Here is an 18,277-nt window from a genome sequence, read left to right on the forward strand (position 1 = left end):
CTGGGACGGCTGTTTTGAAAACCGCCGCCTAGACAGTAGGTTCGAACGGTCCGGGGCATCACGGGGACCGCAGGGTGATTGTAATAAATTACTACAAACGTCGTGCCTTCGTTACTTGCCACCCGTATCGATTAGCGCTTACCAAACAGATCAAAAATAATTCCCGAATGCGCGTGTATTCTCTACGTGACCTAGCACACTCAACGCAGAATAACAAACACCAGCAATTCCTGCTAACAATGCATACGAGTATGACCGGTCGTTTTTACCAGCAGCTTGTACGAAGTTACTTTCAACAAGAGGCTTCCAGAGATACAGGACCCCCTCCCTCTCCAGGCTTGGTGAGTACCGACCGCTGTCGCCTGCGAGCCCAAGCGCGTTCCCGATTACATTCGCACGCTATTTACAAAATAGTTCTGGTTTCGCCGCAAACAGCCCGCCGCGCCAGTGGTCCGCCGGACCCTGGGGAGAGGTGAGCCTCGGGCAGGCCGCTGGACGGCACGGCGGCCCGGTCGGTGGTCGGCCTCGGAGTGGACTAGTCACTCACTTACTCGCTCTCGCGCCTGTCGCTGCTGCTACCGCCGGCCGGCCGGCCGCGGGCGCAGTGAACCCGTCGGACCCTGGGGGAGAGGTGAGCCTCGGGCGGCCGCTGACGGCCCGGTCGCCTCGGAGTCGACCCGTCATTCACACTCGCTCTCGCGCCGTCGCTGCTACCGCCGGCCGACCGCGGCGCTACGCGGAGCCTCCCATCTGAAACGAGCCCTCGGGTGACGATGACCGGCCCAGCAGCGGGTCAACAGGTCGTCATCACGCACGCGTCACCCGGACGGCGGTGGCGTGGTGGTGGAGTCCGACATCTCCAGAGCGGAGGCTCCGGGGATTCTCATATGCGGCAGATTTGGCTGGACGGAGCGGATAATGCGAACTATCGGATGTGACGCTTAGCAGACGTGCGGAACCGCAGAGGAGACGGGTAGGCGCGTCGGCACGCAGACAGCACGAATCAGCCGCCCAAATGTCCCATCACAAAACAGACACATTTCGCACAATGTGTGGAGAATAGCTGGAATACCGGCCCAACCGTTTGTTTTTCTCCGATTTGATGACAGTGAAACTCACGAACGCGAAACGTCACAATCATCACGCGGTAACCACCACGGTTGGCGCCCTTAAATCCAATAACTAACTACAGAATGCCAACAGCCGTATCTGACCCAACACCCAACGCTGCTTCGTCAGGAAAAACGGAAGGCATCACGTAACGCAGGCGCCACTTCCTTACATTGATAGCCTCCATCTCCTTTTCGTCCATCGGAAGGCGGCGGTAGCGGGCTGGGACCTGCCACTCCTCCAGCACGGGGCCGGCGTGCACCACGCTCCACTTCCTGCTGCCGCCGCTAGGGGCGCTAGGGGCGCTGGGTGGCGCCGCCACCTGAACAGACGAGATGGTACTTGGGCGCTCTGAAGACACTGGAAAGCAAACCCCAGAAGCTGATCCACCGGCCTGAATATACTTCAACATGTACCCAGAAAAGGATGATTATAAAACTGACTGGTCTCACTTCTGTCTCAATCTCAGGGAGCAGATACCTGCAGGGAGGGGGAGGGGAAAGCTGATCTGAAAATTTGGCAATGGGTCTATGGGCGCTGACTGGGGCTGAATAACTTCAGACAGCTGTCAGCTCACCAAGCAGGAAAAATTCTCTTGCTCCTACTCAATACTCAAAAATAGGTGCATCAGCTTGGCACATTCAGTAGTTCCAAACAACACAGCATTACAAGCCCAGTAGCTAATATGGAACAAGACCTCCTCCATTTCTTCTAGTGATGAGATCCACTGCATCTTGGGATTCCAATCCTCTTTGTGTTGGGCAGATTCACATTCAAAATTGCAATTAAGTTAGAATCTTTGCTTTTAAATCTTGAAACTTACACATGTACCTCCCAATTTTCAACAAACTTCCTTGGTTTGTGACAGAGCATTAACTGGGGGTATAGTTGCCTACCCACCTTTGTAGCAGAGGGGCACAAAACCCCAACTGAGGAGACAGTGTGTTAAGTCCTTGGAAAAACCCATTTGTAGATTGGTTATGTCATTTTCTGCTCAGTCCCCCTTATTTTGCTCAGCTGTGAAACCTTAATTTTGTCCTACTATTCAATAAAGCTGTGATCACTTCCACAAACTTACAAATCAGGCTAAGCTACTAACTTTTATCCCCTCCACTTCAAGCAGGGTGGAGCATCATTTCAGGAGAGCCCATAACAATTGGGGAAGGCCCTGTCATGTGAATGGCCTCCTGGATTTCTGCTTGCCATCCACCCTTTCTGAAACCCTGGGGCACGTGTGGCACTGCAGAGTATCATTCAGGGGGATCCCATTAACATTGGGGAGGCCTGCCATGGTGAAGGCCTCCTTGGATTTATGCTTGTCATCCCCCTTCGAAACCCTATGGCACTGGGTTTGTACTACTCAAGGCAACGTATGACAGCTGTTATGTTTTTCACTCAAAACCAAACAAACAAACATGGTGGGGGCAGTGTAAGAACAGCACCCATGGCAGTAAGGTCTGGGAAAAAACCTAATACAATATAAAACATGCAAGACAGTGATGCTGTCTCATGCAGCACCATCATACATGCTTACAAATAGTCTATCTAAAGAACAAATTCAACCCAATGCACATTTCAGTGCATTCAGTTCCATATTCAAATGATGCCATCTGGGATGCATCAACCATTTTAAAATCAAAATATGAACCTTCAGTTGTTTTGCAAATAGGCTCCATGATGGACAGAATGATCATAAATATCTGGAAAATGCACAAAACACATGTGGTGTGCAACACAAACTTCCCTATATCCACTTACCTGCCATGGGTCCATTTCTGAATCTGATGAGGGGTCTATGTGGGTGCACTGTCTGGAACAAGATTATAAATCAAATTATATTTTCTTATTCCAGAGTTTGATCCTTTCAAGTCTCAGGATACACAACACCTAGCAGAAGAGTGCAATGGAGGACAGTAGCAGAAGAGGGTAGGAACAGGCCACATTGCAAAACATCTCTTGTGCCATGTGGGTGGAGCAACATTTAGGGACTGAGAATTCAAAGATGCATTTGATTTAGGGCAGCAATACATGTTAAAATACACTAATACCTGTAATAAAAGATCAGCTATAAAACTCCTATGGGCCAAGGTAAGCAATGCAGCCCAAAGTGTTGTCCTAGTCTGTAAATGCATTATTCTTTCTGGCCATCCATACTGGTTTGAAACACTGATTCAAGTGAACACCACTGTAATATATGAATACATGCTCAAACTAAGGAGAAATGCCAGTTTTTTCACCATAGGTTGCAATATATTCATGAAGCATTACACTTTCTGTCAAGTATGTGGCTGATATGTGTCCACGGGCTGGAAGCATTGCTACTTTTCTGAACAAACACAGACTGACAAGAAATGGACAGATGTCTGAATCATGTAGCAATTATGACCCTTAATCACAATGTTCTACAATGCACCAACCTGCCACGAACGCAGCGCCATCATCGTACTGATCTGTTTGCACTGAAGGTACATAGACATTTCGTAGTTTTGAAGAGAAAGTGATTCAGCAAAGCTCCTGCAAACACCCAATGTAAAAAAGCAGAGGAGCAGCCCGTCAAAAGAAATACAAAACAGCTACAGCTTTTGATGCAGTTGGAGACTGCTAATGTACCTGTAACTTTATAAACCAGTAAGCTTATAACCCATCATGCCAGCTGATGACAACTGGTGCAGCCTCCAGCGGACAAGGCCCACAGCAACATTCGTCTAGTTGGCACCACATTCGCATTCAGATTCAGGTCTATATTCGGGATTCAACGGATTCCTCAAATTGGCCTGAAACTTTGTGTACAGATGCAGTTTAATCTCCTGAGCATATTGAGCACACAATCTCGGACCAGTACGCTCTATTAAGGGACCTATATTAATACGAAAGGTCACAATAAAAAGGCAGGTTATTTCTGAACTTCGTGTGCCGGTAGATGTTGACCTCTTGGTAACGATTAACACAAAATCTTGAACAGGTACGCCGCATCAAAAAGTTATGGCTATTCTAATGTCCAGGTCGTGAACCAGCACGTATTGCATTTATCATCCTTGACCATTGACCTATACAAGTCTAGACAGCCTGCTTCCATTGCCGCCGCGACCGGCCAGTTGTTCCCGTCTTGCGACACTAGCGCCACCACGCAGAGGGGCGAAAGTTGGCTTCGCGATGACAATCCTATGGCGGATGGCCGACCTTCGGAGGCGTGTGATTAGGAAATGATGGGAGCGAGGGCCTTGGAAATTATGAGGCTGTCAAAGACATCAATTTTACGCAATACGGCACAGCAAAGTTTGCTCTGAAGGCCTGGGTAGCGGCTGAACAGACTCATCCACGCACATTGATTTTGCGGTTTTGCGTCGTAGCAGAAGTGGGGGAGGTGGGTGGAGTCGGGGTAATATCTGGTCTCAGAAGAAAGCAGACGGCCTCTGTTAGACAGAAAAGACGCCATAACGATAACGCTGGAAACAGTTGTTCTTAACCCTCATCCGGATGTGGTCCTTTGCAACACTCCAGCGAGCAGAGGAGCCGGGTCTTTTATAGGTCAATGTCTTTGACCCAGTTTCATGCCCGATAATCAGCGGACCCTTCGGGTTGGCCTGAAATTTTATCTATAAATGCAGTTTAATCTCCTGAGCATGATGAGTATAAAGTATCCGACCGGTACGCCCACTTACCGGAGATGTACTTTATGTTGTCTTAAATGAATTATAAAATCTCTTGGAAGGTGGAGGATTGAGAAGGGTTTATCCGCACCCGTTCTCCTTACTAAGAGGAAAGGGGTGCTCAGCGCCGATTTATACTCAAATCGGCGGAGTTCAGCACGCAAAGATGTAAAACAACGCGCTCCGGCAACCCGAGGCTCGACAGATGAAGTGAGGTTGTTTAGAGGTAAGCGTCGTGAATTTCTTTTCGCTCGATGAGCCTAGAAAACCTTCATCATTTTGGGATCCCAATGCCCATTTCAATGCGACTTGCTTCCTAGGGCGTGGCAAGGTCCGTCGGTTAGTGGTCAATGGGTAGCGTGCAAAACATTTTGAAACGCGTGCAAGATGACGTGGTTATGGGGTTTTGGTTGACGCCAGCCAGCCGTTCTCGAGGCGAGTGCTGCGCCGGGTGGCGGTTGGATGGCTGGGTTGTTTGTGGATTTTTTGTGTCTTGGTACTGTCCGTAGGAAAAGTTTTGGCGGACTGTTTGACATACATAATGTAGCAATCGCCAGTTTTTGTGGCAGATTATTGATATCTAAGCAGGATATGCTGTAAAAGCTGTCATATAGTGTCATATGGGTCTCTTACCGTAACGGCGTGAGCTGCCAAGGACTGTCGAGGATGTCGGTGCTGTATTTTCGACCTATCTTTGCCTGCAGTGCTTTAGTCCTGGCATTGTTTTCTTGTGGTGTGCACAATAGTTGCTTTATTATTTGTAGCTGGAAATGGGATCACATCCAAAAACTAGCAATAATTTGTAACATTCCCATGCATTGGCTGCCCAAGCATTGTTATTGCTTTGATAAAGATGAGAACATTGAGCCATCAAGAATGTTTTTCTTGCTAAGGATTAGTTATAAAATCACTAGTTAACTCCGACATAACCACTGTGATGCAAGCACATTCTTGCTGATAATGTTCCTTTGGCAGTGTTCAATAAGTTGTTAGCGGTCTCTCGTAATTTATGAACCGTTACTCAAGGGCTTGACATATACTAGTCAACCAAGGTGGCACGTTATGTAATGGCACTGGTCAATGCAAACAGCATGGTTATGGCACTACCTCAGTGCTTTACTGTAGCATGACATAATAACCAATGATATAGTTTGTGCACTGCAATCTCTGCTGCTTTCATAATAAATTCCGTCGTGAGAAGATGGGTCTAGCGTAAATTATTGCATCAACTTTGCATACGGCATGTGACTGGCCAAAAAGACATGAGGCAATGCACAAATCACTCTCAGCAAGGCACACAACAAGTAAGTGACATCACTTGCTCAGCCCGTTTTGCACTTTTAGACAAAACGAAGGTGACGAAGACACAAGCACGCATTTGGCAAATTCCACACACGATAATGAGAACTAGCTTTGCGCTTGCCCACAAATATCACGTGGCATTTCACCGGGAGCTTCCGGTCCTCTGGAAAGCAAAGTGGGGGCCCGAGGGCAGCCGCCGGTAACGCCGCGCGGCCGCCCCCCGTCCGCGCCTGGCGCTCACCGGGTGCTCCAGCACGCGCCTCTTGAAACAGAAGTAGGTGCCGACGAATGTGAGCGGCACGGACACGTCAAACCAGAGCCCGATCAGCGCCAGCGTGGTGAGGACGGGCAGCGCCGCCGATGAGCCGTGCGTCCACAGCACCAAGTTCAGCAGCAGCATGGTGCTGAACACAATGCTGCGGGCGGGAGGCGGGCGGGGGCTCAGCGGGAGCACTGCCGACACACTCCACAGCAGTCTGACTGCACCCAAGATAGACACGGCATCTAGCGGAACAGACGTCCCAGCCGACCCTGACAACAGTGATTTCTTTTCTCTGGGCACAGGCCTTGCCAATGACCAATGGCAATTACGTTGGCTGCATTCACCGACTCCACTGCGATTGGGAGCAGGACTCAACGACACAGCCTCCCGCACACACCGCATCATCAGCCAATTCAAATGTGGCGATTTTCCCAGCTTGGTGCATTTCACGGTCGGGAGTGCTTCCATCACGTTCTAAATCTACAGCGACACCGAAATAGCGCAAATAGGATGCACGCATGAGCGATGCAAATTCTGTGCCAGCGCGGCGGGTGGGCGCGGGTCGAAGCCGACTCGTCAGCGCCGGTGTCCTCTGTCCGGAGAGAGCGGCGGCCCGACGCCGGCAGCTAGGCACGGCTCGCCCCAAGCACAGCGCGGACGTCAGCAGCACGTTGAGTCCCCACTTCTCGCCAACAAGCGGCTTGTGGATTCAAGCGGTCACGTAACCGGTGGGCGTACCCAGGCAGACGCACAGCACGAGCCCACAGGTCATCAGTGAGCCGCAGTTGACCGGTGTCAGCAGGGCCAGGCACGCGAACACTGCAGCGGCCGGTCAGAGGTCAACACAAGACGCTGATATGGACGGTCGGAGGTCAGCATCGACATTGGTGCAGGCAGTCAGAAGTTAGCCCCGGTGCTGGTACAGAAGGTCAGCGACGCAGCACAGGCAGGACAAAAGCAGTTAATTGAGTGAATTATGCAGGAGATGTAAATTTCTTTAACGATTTTTTTAGTATACGATGAACGGTTTGTGCCCACGTCATTGCATGATGCAACTGCCTTCTCGAAAATCAAAGCGGCCTTAACAGCAACATTAAAACACACAGCCGCCCTGCTCAAACCGCTACAGGGACCACTAAATCAAAACAATCCTCTTCAAACGACGGGTGCCGTACAGTCCCGCTAACAGTGCCACACATTGAAAGAGCGCCAGGCGTGAGGACAGTGTTGCTGCGATGTCAACCATGGCACGGACAACCATCACCGCTGGGCCGGCCCAAACACGGCTCAGACGCGAGGGCCACCAAAGCGGCCGCCAGTCACCCACCGAGTGTGATGAGCATCCTGGAGAGCACCTGGGCACAGGAGCCGGTCAGCACGGAGAGCAGCGTGCCGTGCCCAGGCGGTCGGAACATGTCGCGATGCGTCAGCTTCCAGCCAAACTACTGAGAGTCGTCGCCTGACGTCATCTGACGGGCAGCCCGCCGACCGTCACTCCCAGCTCCGACCGGGGACGGCTGTCACTGCCAGCCCCGGTCACGGACGGCCGTCACTGCCAGCCCCGGCCGGGAACGGCTGTCACTCCCAGCCCCGGCCGGGGACGGCTGTCACTCCCCAGCCCCGGTCATGGACGGCCGTCACTGCCAGCCCCGGCCGGGAACGGCTGCTGTCACTCCCAGCCTCGGCTGGGGATGGCTGTCACTCCCCAGCCCCGGTCATGTATGGCTATCACTCCCCAGCCCCGGCCTCCACGCGTTGCCATGTCCCGTATGCAATATCGTGTCGCTTTCCTTATCTGGCATGCGCCAAGTGTATTCAGTTGATGGCCCCAATACTCAATGCTGCTACTGACGTCACCTTGAACAGGCCGACATCTCCATGTGATGTTTGGGCGCACCACCAGCCGTGATTTTGACGTGGCGCAGCCATGGTCTCATGATCTCGGTTTTTAGCCCTCGCTGCATGTTTGCGCAGGCGCTTCGCGTCGTTCTTTGCAGCGTGCGAAACGTCATACGAATGCTGTGCTTCTGGTAGAAGTTGCCCTAAAATGATGAAAGTAATTATGTAGGGGGCGTCACCTGCAGGTGTGGCACCGCCGCAGGCGGCGCCACCACCTACGACTTCGATTATCATGCCAACGACCCGGCACGTGACAGCTATTTCAGTGTGAGGGACAGTGCTTGAATTTATGGGAGTGGAACAAAAAGTATTTTGGTGATAATCGTGTACCCGGGATACTAACTGCCCAGTTAACTTGGGATAGCGTGATGAAGAAAATGGTCATTCAGCATTTTGTAAAACACACATGACTGATAGAGAAACCAGGAAACGCATGAGGCAACACAGGGGGCCCAAGCACAGCACACAGGGGCATGCTACGAAGCAAGTCTGACTGACAGCATTTTAACACAGTCGTCGCTGTCGTGGTTGACTTGCTGACAACCTGGTGTTTGTGTCTGACGTGAAACAATATCATTTTTTGGGTGATGACAATATTACTCATTATTGCTGATTTAATCACCTCTTTGCCATCAATTCATGTTTTATTACTCTTGTTGCCTAGACAAAGTTCAAGCTAATTGTCAACAAAGTGAAATGACGTTCAAAACCTAACCTCCAAAATAAATTGATTTAGATTCTGGTTTGGGAGCTGGTCTAGATGATGCTGGAACACCTTCCCTGTGCTGAGAGCAATTCAGTACATAAGCTGTCATCATCAAGGACAGCAATGTTGCATGTGCTCCAAATGCAAGAGGAATATTTCACCTACATGATATGAGTGTTGATGTCAGAGATAAAGACACCAGTCAACTTAGCTAAGACATGTCAGTAATATTGCATCATTCCAGTTTTCAGCAGAGCTTGACAATGCCTGGGCTGCAAAGTACGCTTTTCACACTCCATCACCTCCTGCCGCCGCGTTGGTACCAGATACCCAGCCGCTGTTAACTGTGGCTTCGTTGAGCTGGGAATCTGAATTCCTCACTGCACATGCATTAACGTTTTGGCCTTACACGTACATACGGCACAATCGGACGAAGGTGGATGCCTGCACAGCGCGCGTGGAGCGGCGCTGTGCTCTTCTCAGCCGCCGATCCCACGACTGCTGTCACACAGGTGCAGCCACGCTACAGGCCTCTCCCCAGAATGGCAGGGACGCAGAGTCGAAAAGGAAACGATCGGTATCTATTACCCTGGGAATGAACAACAGTACCGCGTGACGGGATTTCTGTGCACTTGTAGTTTTACGCGTGACGCTAATAACCAGGGAGCACAAGCCGAGTAGTCATGGGTGGAGGGGCGGAGGAGAACGTGACGCACAGTGGACGACATTTGGTACAACAGGGCCTTGGGTACCACCCGGGCGCTCACTGAGAGCGGATCTGCTCCTGACGCTATGGCTGCGGCGCTGTGTGGATCAGCGGCTCTGCAGGCGTCGGGAGCGTCGCGGTGCCGATCGCCGGCAGCAGCTCATGGTGTGCCGCCCGTCACCAGCTGTTCTTTCATTGGATAAATACTTTCCTACGTCATCCTGCCTACCGCCTGCGTCACCGGCCTGCAGCAGGCGGCGGACCGCGCGCCGAGTGGCGGTAATGGTGTTGACTGTACATGCGCAGCCGACGCAGACCAGTATGCTCTCGCCTGTCAATAGGGGCAAGAACTCGCACCTGACGGCCGCCCCAGACAATAAATTGGACATTTTGTACTTTGGACATTGCGTGCCTTGGACATTGTGTGATTTAGACGCTCCGTACCTTGGACATAACATATTTTGTACATTATGAGCCTTGGACATTCTGTGCATTGGACCTTTGTACTTTGGACATTGTGTACTTTGGACATTATGTACTTTGGACGTTTTGAACATCTGCACTCATTTTGGAAGTTATTTCTAATTTTGGACATTTTGTACATTGGACGTTATGGACTTTGAACATTCTGTACATCAGACATTCTGTGCATTGACATTCTGTACGTTTTGCCATTCTATACCTTGCACAAGATGATGCAGACCAGTAGCGCGGGCAGGATGGCACAGGGGGCACGAGCCCTCCCCCCGTAGGTTCTGAGGGGTAATTTGGGCCCCTAGGAACCTACGATTAAGGGCCTGCTTTGGGGGCCTGAAGGGCCTGAAAGACCGGCCAGATGTCGCATTCAGGGGCCCGGCCCGGCGGGCCGGGCACTCCAGTGCCAGCCAGAGGGCCTTACGCGCCGATCAGGGACCCACTGAGTTGATACGGTTCTATATTTCGGTCAGACACCACCAGCAACGCACAGTCGGCTCCGTGGTGGCATGGGCCCAAAGGCTCATTTCCCGACCAGGGTCTAAGCCGGAGCCAGCGATTTACATTGCCCGCGGCCGCGCAGAGCCTTACAGGGGCCTTGTGTTGGCAAGGGGCCCGAGTCGGCCAGAGGCAGTGATTGAGGAAGGCCAGAGAGCCTAGAGGGCCCACCGGGCCCGACGATCGATGACCCGATTAAGGCGTCTGAGGGCACAAAGGGCTGGTCGGATAAGTTTTAAGGGCCCCAGCCTACGAAGGCGGGCCCTCAAATACCGGTCAGAGGGTCCTCTACGCCGATCGGGAACTCCTGGGTCTATATGGGCCTAAATGTCGGTTAGGTACTACCAGTACTGCACAGTCGGCTGCACGTCGATATGGGCCTGAGGATCCACCTTCCAGTCAGGTGTAATGCCGGGGCCAGTGATCTGCGCTGGTCAAGGCCCTTGTATTTGTCAGGAGCCCAAGCGCCTAACAGAGGGTCCTGTGCTTGGAAGGGGCTCCGAGCCGACCAAAGGCAGTGTTTGATGAGGCCCGAAGAGCAGGCCGGGTGGCCCATTGGAACCGACTACAATAGACTCGGTTACAGGGCATCAGGGCCCGAAAGACTGGCTATAAGTCACACAAAGAATCGCGGTCCGCAAGGTCGTGACCCGAAACATGAGCCACAGCTCCCCTGGTGCCGTCTGAGGAACCCCTGAGACATTGCGGGTGTCAAAGTCGGTCAAAGACCACGAACACCGAACAGGCGGCTTCATGTCCGTCGAGCCGTTGAGACCCATTTCCTTAAAAGAAACGGGGCCGGGCCTCACGCTTTTCAATGTTCGGGGTCCCTGACACAATGAGGTGCTCCTGCCTCGGTTAGGGGCCAAAGTACCGAACAGGGGTCCTGTGGCGGCAAGTGGCCCCGATTCAGAGCGGTGTTTAAGCGGTCCGAAGGGGGGGGGGGCGGGGCGAAGGTCGAGACTAAAGATCAAGGACCCGATTGGATGACTGAAAGGTCTGAAGGATGGAATGGGAAAGGGATGGCTGTAGGTCACATTATGGACCCCTGCCCATAGGGCCGTGATCTCAAATGTCAGTAAGAGAATCTCTGGCCCCGATAGGTACCCCTGAGACAGGGCGCTTTTCTATTTCGGCCAGAGATCACGAACCACGAGCAATGGGTGCCTTGCTGGTCTGAGCCCTGGAGACCCATTTCCCAAGAAGGGGCAATGCCGGGCGCGCGATTTACGTGGGCCGGGGCTCCTGTATCGCTCAGGGGCCCACGGTGCCTAACAGGATATCCCGTGTCGGTATGGGGCATCGAATCGGCGAGGGGAAGATTTTCCGAACAGGGACGTGGAAGGGAACTTCGCGGTGCTGTACAGGCCAATCTGTTACCATCGATCTAAAAGTCGCATAGGTGAAATGTACGCTCGGAATATCTCTACATGTCCAATGTCGTGACATAGAACGTACAAAGGTAAATTCAAATGCATCATCGTTTTCGACCACCTGCTGGCTACTACGCCCTAGTGTTGACCGCGGGGCCGACGCTGCGTGGCTTCCGGAGAATGCAACGCCTGGTGTCGAGGTTTTTGTTGCTAAGATATGCGAGCGCGCTTGCTCAAACTTACGTTACGTAACTTGCATCACTAATCGTGCTTCTGGCTCAATGTTGAACACATCAGGCAAACATGGCTCGACCATGTCATCACAAATTTTGAGCCATTTTGATCTTCAAGGTACATTTGCTGTGCTCTTGATATCACCGTACAGTTCAGGGAAAAATTATGACGAAGTGTATACGATCTATATCGCTTTGAAAAAAGTTAGCTGGACTATTGTAAAATGAAGAGCGCCATCGATTTATTTCATGCGGTCATTTAAGACATGACTTCTTCACTTCGCTGACTATATAAACTTCAGGCAGAATTAACCTCGCGGTCTCCAATTCAGTTATAGGAGGTAAAAATGTGATATATATGCACACACACACACACACACACACACACACACACACACACACATATATATATATATATATATATATATATATATATATATATATATATATGTCAGCTCGACATCCGGCAAAATAAACATTACATTACTGCAGCCCAGTATCGTGGTTAAAACTGATTGCCAAGCCGCGGTGACGTGACTGAGTTTCAAACCAGCGCCGTAAAAGTTCCTAAAACGTAACTTCGGCCAGGAATGGCATTCCCCAACAATAAAGCGAGCAAATTTTGCTTAAGTGCCATTATGACGTCACAGGCATAGGCTACTGGGCCTCCACCTGAATGAAAAGAGGTCTGGTTATTCAGCTAACATGCTCCAAAACTGCTAACTTGTTGCAGACCTCACAAAGATCATACTTGTACCATGGTCAGCGCTGCCTAACGAACACGCACCAAAAACATCACAGCGATCGATGTGGGTCACGCTCCTCTTCCCCCATGCGTTTTTCAGAACTGTGCCTGCCAATACAATACAGGTCTCAGTTCAGAATAAAATGGCGCAATACACAACACCAAAAGTGACCGACCGCTTTACCAGTCTCAAATAAGTCAGGCGACCGCTGAGCTATTATAGCCTCTCTGCACCCCAGTGCATACCAGGACCCGAACGTATCGCACTGCCATGGCAGCCGTCGCTCAGAACCGGGAGGCCAACGCATTCTGAGACCGTACAGACCTGGCGCAAGTCAGGTCGGCCCCGCATGCCCAGCGGCTGGACAGCCCGAGTCCCGGCAGCCGGCGTCATCTTCCGTCTCAACTGCTCTCCCGGCGTGCGGCCTCGCCCCAGCCCGCCTCTGCGCGGACGGCCCTCAGCCCCAGCCCGTCCCTGCACGGCCGACCCCAGCCCCAGCCCGCCCCTGCACGGCCGACCCCAACCCCAGCCCGCCCCTGCAAGGCTGACCCCAGCCCCAGCCCGCCCCTGCACGGCCGACCCCAGCCCCAGCCCGCCCCTGCGCGGCCGACCCCAGCCCCAGCCCGCCCTTGCACGGCCGACCCCAGCCCGCCCCTGCACGGCCGACCCCAGCCCCAGCCCGCCCCTGCACGGACGACCCCAGCCCCAGCCCGCCCCTGCACGGCCGACCCAAGCCCCAACCCGCCTCTGCACGGCCGACCCCAGCCCCAGCCCGCCCCTGCACGACCGACCCCAGCCCCAGCCCGCCCCTGCACGGCCGACCCCAGCCCGGCTCCGCGCAGCCGGCCCTCGGCCCCAGTACGCCTCTGCGCGGCCGGCCTTCGGCCCCAGCTCGGTTCTGCACAGCCGGCTCTCAGCCCCAGTCCGGCTCTGCACAGCCGGCCCCCGCCCCCAACCCAGCACTGCACAGCCGGCCCTCGGCTCCAGCCCTCGGCTCTTCCCGTCCCGAACAAACGCGACAGCCTCTCTCCGCAGTCCGATGTATTTCCGCACCGCGGCGACACAGCGCGTATAGCTAACGGTTCGACTTGGCCACACGTTCCAGCTCATCCTTCTTCTTGATGGCGTAGCTGTTGGAGGAGCCCTTGGCGGCGTTGATGAGCTCGTCGGCTAAGCACTCGGCAATCGACTTGATGTTGCGGAAGGCAGCCTCGCGCGCGCCCGTGCACAGCAGCCAGATGGCCTGGTTGACGCGACGCAGCGGCGACACGTCCACGGCCTGACGACGCACGGCGCCGGCCCGACCGATGCGGGTCGAGTCCTCGCGCGGGCCCGACTTGACAATGGCAGTCACCAGCACCTGCAGCGGGTTCTGCCGGACCAGGGCGGGGTCATGTCAGGTCTGGCAGGCACGCCCGGCGTTCCGTTCATCCCGGCACGGCCAAGGACCGGCCCACAGCGGACACGTAAACAGAGGCCGGACGCGCTGGCTCGCGATCAGACAATAGGGCATTATCATGACGGCGTTGTGCAGCGACTTGCGAAGATCATCGCTAATAACTTATCCGGACATAAATCGCCGACAATGGCTATGCAGAGTTGCAGCAATAGCCCACTGGGTGAACAAGGATGTCAATATTTGACATGCAAGCCCAGCTTGGCATTCACCGCCTGTTTCTTCTCCCATCACCCGTGATTGGCGAATCGTCAAGCAGGCGTACAGCATTCGGGCGCCTCAAGCTCGGCATGCCTTAATCAGGTGGCAAGTCAGGTCAGCATTTGGGGTCAGAGGGCAGCAGGTCAACGGCGAACAAAATGCTGTGGGATTGGAATGGTTCGGGAGCTTTAAGTCTGACAGACCAAAATTTATACAAACATCTGTGGTATCCAACTGGGTGATTTTCAAATGCTACCATGATGAGACAACATTTTCTTATCATCACTCAACCCATTTTCACTGCCAAGTTTTACCTCAAGGATATCTACACTGCTGAGTTGAAATGAACATAAACTGGAGTGACCCAAATAAATAACACGTGATATGGATGTCCACACAGACTGGAACAAATTGGCAGCATTTTATACACAAAATGTTGCAAACAAATAAAAAAGATAAATTAAGTACCAATCATGACATAAATGCATGATGCCCATATAACCATACAGAAATGATAACCAAGTTACCATTCCATAACAAGTCCATACAGTCCACATTCAGCCATTCCTGTCAGCACCCCTAATTTGCCCAGCTGGGTGCCACAGATGTAAATAGCAGTCCATGCCACCACACTTATGGCTCCAAGACCCCTTTCGCCACCAAAGTGATTCACTGACTATTAATCTACTGCCCTATGGGCCCCAAGCACTGGCATTCCAACCACCACACCCCATTCACCCCATCAGAGGCGTCCAAATGCCGGGTGACCACCATCTAGCTGGCTGCCGACTGGCCAATTTGGAGCGACGGGAGGAGTAAAAGGCAGTCGGCACCGAGCCGCGATTACAGTGACATGCAAACATATCGACACCCTTTCCAACCACGTGCCCAAGTGACGCCACACTGACGACGTTCCCCGTCCGTCTCCGTTCACGGAGGCGCATCTCCTGAGCTCCTTCGTTCACCGTCCCCGTACACTCCCTGCCTGACACCGCCTGTGCCCGGCGCTCGTACCTCGCCCGTGGTCAGGTGGATGATCTCGAAAGCGTGCTTCACGATGCGCACGGCCATCAGCTTCTTGCCGTTGTTGCGGCCGTGCATCATCAGCGAGTCCGTGAGCCGCTCCACGATCGGGCACTGCGACTTGCGGAACCGCTTGGCCGCGTACCGGCCGGCCGAGTGGGGCATGTAGCGGGCGTGACGCTCTTTCACCGCGATGTAGTCCTGTGGCGCGGCCGGGCTCACCGTTACATCACGCGTCACGGACAGGCTGGCGGGGGCGCGCCGTTGACAGACCAACACATATGTCGTACCTATGGCCCACGCGCTTGTCGCTTCCAGTCACAACGCTTCCGCGATCCTCGACTGAGTGGACACGTGACCGCCAGCCCGACCCCGGGCATCACTACTCCATATTGTTTGCAGTACATATCACAGCAATGCCACAGTTGTTCCCTACGGACGTGCGACCCACCTGGAGCGAGATGTCGGGCACCTGCACGTCCTCGCACGACCACTTGCCGAACAGGTGGATCTCGGGCATGTCGGCCGTGGGCGGCGCCATCTCCTCATCTCCGGCGGCGACGGCCGTGTCGGCCGCCGTCTCCTCGTCCCAATCGGCCATGACTGTAACTGTCACAACAGAGCTCGGCATCAGGTGAACACATGTGAACACTGCCTACATGTGTTCACCCCTCAGGTGAACACATATAGGCAGGCATGTGTGATGAGGCCAAATGGCAGGAAGGTTTGCCATATCATCTGATGTGACATTGGTTTTAATTGATACAGGCTGCCAACAGTGATGCAGCCTTGAGATACACAGGGCACCTCCAGTATCACCATGCAACCCTCTGAAAATATGGTCTGGATATGGGTGTGACAAACATAGTCCTCAAACTTTGTGATGAACACAATCATAATGGACAATAATTTTGAATGATTAAAATCCTGCATCAAATTTGTTCACTACCTCTCTGTTTTCTTAAAAAATGTGACGTCATTGCATTGCATCTAACAAAGCACCTGCAACTGCAGAGCCACACTGGCTATCAGTCCATAGCAGCCATGATTTGGCCCCCAGACCTCCCATGTGAAACCTGACAGCATTAACTGCTTGTTCACTGCACTACTTTGACAGTAATCACATGTATGTGCACACAAAATATTTTGCTTACGGACAATTATTTGCATGTAAATGAGACCGAGGAAATGGTGGCCAGCGATAGCAGCCTGGCTACAGGTCAGGTGACAACAGACAATGTTGAAGACTGCACTAAGAATTACATCAAATTGCCCCAAAATGCTAGATGGTAGAATCATGCCTCACATAAGTGCTATATGGCAAGGGTTAAACACCCTAGCATCTGTGTAACCAAAAGGTTTGGAGTTATTCTGATAGGATTGTAGTCATACGGCAGGTGAGTGGGGACCAAGTGCAGAGAAGTGCTCCGACCACCCCCCCCCCCCCCCAAGTTCATATAAAATGGGTTGTCCTCAAATTCAGCACACATCCTTCTCAAAGTTCAGGACAGGGGGTACCATTGGGTTAAAACCTGGGACTAACAACAAAACTGCACCCCTGGTTCCAACCTGAACTCTGATACCTAGCTGACAACATTTCACACCAGCCACCTACAAACAGCGCACTTCCATGCCCCCGCTAAAATGTGTGTACCACATGCATTGTCACATGTATACACCTAAATTTCGACTACTAGACTTTTCTTAATAACACAAAAAAGCTTGTATAGTAGTAATAAAGCTCAACCTTACCATTACTTATTGCTGCATGGATCACCTTATAAGAGCATTACACAAGTTGAATGACTGACCCCTGCCTGTTAACATAGGAAGCCTGCATCGCTAACAGCCTGCTAGCCCGCATCAAGGCCAGGGGAACAAAACAAAAAGTGGCTCACCTATCATACAGCCCACAATGATGTACAACAAATACTATGCTCTGAATAGTGAAGACAGGCATACTGATGACCAATAGCCCATCACTTTTCTGAGCCCATCAGCACATAAGTTGAATCAAGGCAAATGCTTAACATTACAGGGTTCCCTGCCTGATCCCCTTCTAGGCGGTTTTAGCAACAATAAATTTTGTTCTCTACAAATATCCACTGCGGAAAATGTAAAAATTGTTCTCTGTGAGCAATGTGAGATGAAGGCAACCTGTTCCTGAAATCTCGACAGCATCGGGCGCCTCTCACGCAACTAAACGAGATACTGCTTGCGAATCTTAGCGAAATCTGCACCATCACACACAACCTTTCCTCTCAATGAAGCTGAATACTGCAGAAATGAATTGTGTGAGGAAATGACCGCAAAAACATGATTTCTTCTCAAAGTAAAGTACTACGCACTCTACAAATGCTCGTTAACAGCCATTCAAACACATGAACACGTCAACAGTACGCAACGCCTCACGGGATTCTGAAGTTTTATCGCTTTTTATATCCACATCCAGCCAGCGACGTAGCACCAATGGCACATGCAATCAATTCAGCAGTTTTCTTACCGTCCGGTCCCTCACCACAAGCAACCGGAAAAAGGACGCTGTTTACGCAGTGTTGTCAAATGTAGAAACGATATTATTTGCCACACAAAATAATCATTTTGGGCGACATCTTGATTTATGCTCGAGAAATCGACT

The 18,277-nt window shown here is 52.2% G+C and overlaps 2 protein-coding genes and 1 pseudogene across 2 annotated transcripts; all 3 read right to left on the reverse strand.

The window, feature by feature from the left end:
- Positions 1–641: 641 nt before the first annotated feature.
- Positions 642–3,793, reverse strand: LOC119103950 (28S ribosomal protein S36, mitochondrial). Its single transcript, XM_037227661.1, has 4 exons — positions 3,528–3,793; positions 2,869–2,920; positions 1,283–1,470; positions 642–750 (listed from the first exon to the last, which is right to left on the reverse strand). The coding sequence occupies exons 1-4, from the start codon at positions 3,585–3,587 to the stop codon at positions 733–735; spliced, it is 318 nt and encodes a 105-aa protein (XP_037083556.1). The 5' UTR covers positions 3,588–3,793; the 3' UTR covers positions 642–732.
- A 709-nt stretch (positions 3,794–4,502) lies between these two features.
- On the reverse strand, positions 4,503–8,253 carry LOC119103218 (transmembrane 9 superfamily member 2-like; annotated as a pseudogene).
- Positions 8,254–13,982: 5,729 nt separating this feature from the next.
- On the reverse strand, positions 13,983–18,206 carry LOC119102254 (40S ribosomal protein S5). The gene is made up of 4 exons (XM_037225618.1): positions 18,143–18,206; positions 16,091–16,248; positions 15,631–15,840; positions 13,983–14,331 (listed from the first exon to the last, which is right to left on the reverse strand). The coding sequence occupies exons 2-4, from the start codon at positions 16,238–16,240 to the stop codon at positions 14,035–14,037; spliced, it is 657 nt and encodes a 218-aa protein (XP_037081513.1). The 5' UTR covers positions 16,241–16,248; positions 18,143–18,206; the 3' UTR covers positions 13,983–14,034.
- Between the last annotated feature and the right edge of the window lie 71 nt (positions 18,207–18,277).

The sequence above is a fragment of the Pollicipes pollicipes genome, unplaced genomic scaffold (genome assembly GCF_011947565.3).
Source record: "Pollicipes pollicipes isolate AB1234 unplaced genomic scaffold, Ppol_2.1 Scaffold_5724;HRSCAF=6776_pilon_pilon_pilon, whole genome shotgun sequence".
In the NCBI taxonomy this organism is placed as follows: Eukaryota; Metazoa; Arthropoda; class Thecostraca; order Pollicipedomorpha; family Pollicipedidae; genus Pollicipes; species Pollicipes pollicipes.

Bases quoted from the DNA above. Each gene is read 5' to 3' on its own strand.
- LOC119103950 (XM_037227661.1), bottom strand. From the start codon at position 3,587: ATGTCTATGTACCTTCAGTGCAAACAGATCAGTACGATGATGGCGCTG. The intron at 2,921-3,527 runs GTTGGTGCATTG...ATCTTGTTCCAG, and splicing joins TGGCGCTGCGTTCGTGGCAG to ACAGTGCACCCACATAGACC. The intron at 1,471-2,868 runs GTAAGTGGATAT...TTTGCTTTCCAG, and splicing joins CAGAAATGGACCCATGGCAG to TGTCTTCAGAGCGCCCAAGT.
- LOC119102254 (XM_037225618.1), bottom strand. From the start codon at position 16,240: ATGGCCGATTGGGACGAGGAGACGGCGGCCGACACGGCCGTCGCCGCC. The intron at 15,841-16,090 runs GTGGGTCGCACG...GCCGCGCCACAG, and splicing joins TGCCCGACATCTCGCTCCAG to GACTACATCGCGGTGAAAGA. The intron at 14,332-15,630 runs GTACGAGCGCCG...CTGGTCCGGCAG, and splicing joins TCCACCTGACCACGGGCGAG to AACCCGCTGCAGGTGCTGGT.